At 51.1% G+C, this 2955-nt stretch overlaps 1 protein-coding gene across 1 annotated transcript; it reads right to left on the bottom strand.

Annotated features, from left to right (window-relative positions):
* Window positions 1–1365: 1365 nt before the first annotated feature.
* Window positions 1366–2499, bottom strand: LOC108864004 (mRNA-capping enzyme-like). Its single transcript, XM_018638833.1, has one exon. The coding sequence runs from the start codon at window positions 2497–2499 to the stop codon at window positions 1366–1368; it is 1134 nt and encodes a 377-aa protein (XP_018494349.1).
* Window positions 2500–2955: the final 456 nt, after the last annotated feature.

Here is a 2955-nt window from a genome sequence, read left to right as displayed (position 1 = left end):
ATGGTTGTCACAATCAACGCTTCTTGAGGAAACCAGCCGTGGGGTACGGAATATCGGGGAAGAGCAATACGGAAGTCGAGCTTACCTGAATTCGAGTTTCTCAGTCTTAGGAGAGTTCTCTCTGAAGAAGTCTTCACCACGATCGAAACGACAGTGAAGTTCTCTGCGCGCATCATTGCTCATTTATAACCGATCTCACTCATATTCGCGACGAGGGGTTGAGAGTGAGAATCTGAAAGAGCGCAACCCCGATTCTCGGAGAGGGGTGATTGAGATTCCGAAATTCTGTTTCGGAATGAGGCTCTGTGGCAATAAACCCCAGATGGGGGTCAGGATCTTCAGCAGCAATCGTGTTGCTCTCAATTAGCGCCGAACAGCCGCTGATAGCAACTCGAGGACGGAGAATTCTTCTGTCTGCTAAGGTATCCGATGTGGTGTTCCGTCGCCACATGTTGGACGGGTCTCACTTCTTCCAAAACGTTACCCGAGAGTTTAGATGGGACAAGTGCCTCCCTAATTCCCCGCATGGCATCGCATTGATCTTTCGATGGAAGTCTGAGCTTTCTTCGTGGGTCGGTTCTTTCTTAAAGACACTTCGATCCGCCATTTCTCCGCCCTGTAACCTTTCAGGCTCCCTGCGAACTCCCAAAAAGCGAGACTTCTCCTGACCTTTGTAATTCACCAGGGTAGTTGCTGGAAGCATTCCTCATGGATGTAAGTTCCCGCCAGGTGAATCAGTATTTTTGTGATCTGCTCCCCTAAGTACAGGGGCTCCAGCGTTACATCACTCTCGGAGACCTACGAAACCCCCAGGGATTCGGAAATCGAATGGCGAATACCTCGATTAATTTCCTTCCCATCGATGCATCCAAGTGGTTGGCGCGTTCTGAATTCTGAAAAACACGAGCTATAGAGTCACGGAGTGCCTGAAATTTTGTTGCATGGAGGACGATGTACATTGATTCTAGCCCCTGCGTGAAATCGGAGACTGATCCACGTCAAGAAGGAAACCGAGGGATCTCTCACTCCGGCATGATAACACGAGTCCATCTATGAGAAAAACAGATATACACCTATACGGACAGTCACCGAGACAGGACGAAATGAGAGCTCCAACTTTGATGACTTGCCTGCCGAATGATGTCTATTCTATCGATGAGCTTGTTGTCGGAATAAGTCGATCGAAAACAGTTCACCTCTCCGTCGCTAACCGATTCTGGACAGAGCTGATTGAGTTACTGAATGGATCCGCAGGCGGGAAGATATCACAATTTATTCTCATCCTTCAATTTCCTGGCATATTCTCCCGGGAAAATTACTCATTCCCGAATAGGTGATACTACACGACGACTCATACGAGAGGGTCTACTCCCCCTCTGGTGAGGGACGGTGCCGTTTCAGGCTCGGCTCGTCAAAGGGTGGAGATCGACTTTTTGACTCCCTTGTACTCGCGAGTTGAATCGTCTCGAGGAGCGAATTCTGGAAGGCGGATTCTGCTCCGTTGGCTGGTTGCGGAAGAATCCATTCCAAGAGGGCCTCGCTGGGTCCGGTTGAATAGCGTTCATGGGCCGCTTTGAATATGACACCAGCGACTCCATGTGGGACCTGCGACCTGAATTTCTGGGCGATTATTTTGCTGGTCATCTCAAGCGGAAAGAAGTCCTTCTTCCTTATCGAAAAAGGCTCCTCCTTCAAATCGATGATTCCCTCCTGCGCATATCGCCTCCGGACATCTATGATCTCCCTCTGGATGCACCACTCTCGCACGCTGAAGTCCATCTTCCACATTTTCTGAAGACGGAAATGAATGATGTCGTGGATGAGATAGCGAGGTCTACATATCCCTCCGTCCCGATCAAACACCAACTCCCCATCGAGTAGAGTCGTGAAGAGAGGTTTCGAGGCGTCCTTCGAATAGGGGAAGGAGAAACCAGACACTCGGTAAACCTCATCCTCCTCGCCCAGCAGGAAAGTCACTCCAGGGTGCGTCATGAGCAGGAGGAAACGGTGGCCGTCGGATTTCCAGGTCACCCTATAGGCAGCCTCCGATAATTTTGGTAGACTCCTCTCGCCGAGGCGCGTCCGGAGGGCCCCGGGGAAACCTGGATCCCGGCACCCGGAGAGCTGAGCTGCGAACTTCCGGACCCGTGCAGGATCGTCGGCGATGGTCAACCCGGGAATCTTGGCCATCAAATCACATGATCTTCTCCCGGCGCTTTCCAGGATCGGAAGCTGAGAGGCGGTTATTCTTGCTCCATCTTCGTAGTTGCTCCTGTTCCGGGCGCGATGTGAATCGACACATTCCTCCTCGCAGGCGCCGGCTTCCCTCGGGTTCTCAGGTGTAGAGTCGGGCGCTAAGTCAGGCGTGGAATCGGCTCCATTATCGGTGGCCGAATCGATCCCCTCGTCCGTTGATGGGTCTGATGGCTCAATCTCGCTCTCGGGTTCCGGACGGCACGGCGTACTTCCGCGGGGTTTTTGATCTGTGGATTTTTCCATTTTGGGCGAGCTCTTTGCTAATTTTTGACAAGCACAGCTAACTTCGAAATCTCGATCTCAAGAGAGCTTCTTCCCTGAAGGATACCAGACCACGATCGAAACGATAGTGAAGTTCTTTGTGCGCATCATTGCTCATTTATAAGCGATCTCACTCATCACCACGACGAGGTGTTGAGAGTGAGAATCTGAAAGAGTGCAACCCCGATTCTCGGAGAGGGGTGATTGAGATTCCGAAATTCTATTTCGGAATGAAACTCTGCAGCAATGAACCCGAAATGGGGGACAGGATCTTCAGCAGCAATCGTCTTGCTCTCAATTAGCGCCGAACAGTCGCTAATCGCACAACAAGGACGGGGAGTTCTTCTGTCCGCTGAGGTATCCGAGGAATGCGGAGAAAGAATTGATGGGCCTCATATCTTCTGCCCATGATGTTTCAACACTTTCGAAGACAAAACA

Source organism: Galendromus occidentalis, unplaced genomic scaffold (assembly GCF_000255335.2).
Source record: "Galendromus occidentalis unplaced genomic scaffold, Mocc_1.1 scf7180000075543, whole genome shotgun sequence".
Classification (NCBI taxonomy): domain Eukaryota; kingdom Metazoa; phylum Arthropoda; class Arachnida; order Mesostigmata; family Phytoseiidae; genus Galendromus; species Galendromus occidentalis.
Note: the sequence above shows the minus strand (reverse complement) of the source record. Positions and strands in the feature narration are given on the sequence as shown.

Bases quoted from the DNA above. Each gene is read 5' to 3' on its own strand.
- LOC108864004 (XM_018638833.1), bottom strand. From the start codon at position 2,499: ATGGAAAAATCCACAGATCAAAAACCCCGCGGAAGTACGCCGTGCCGT.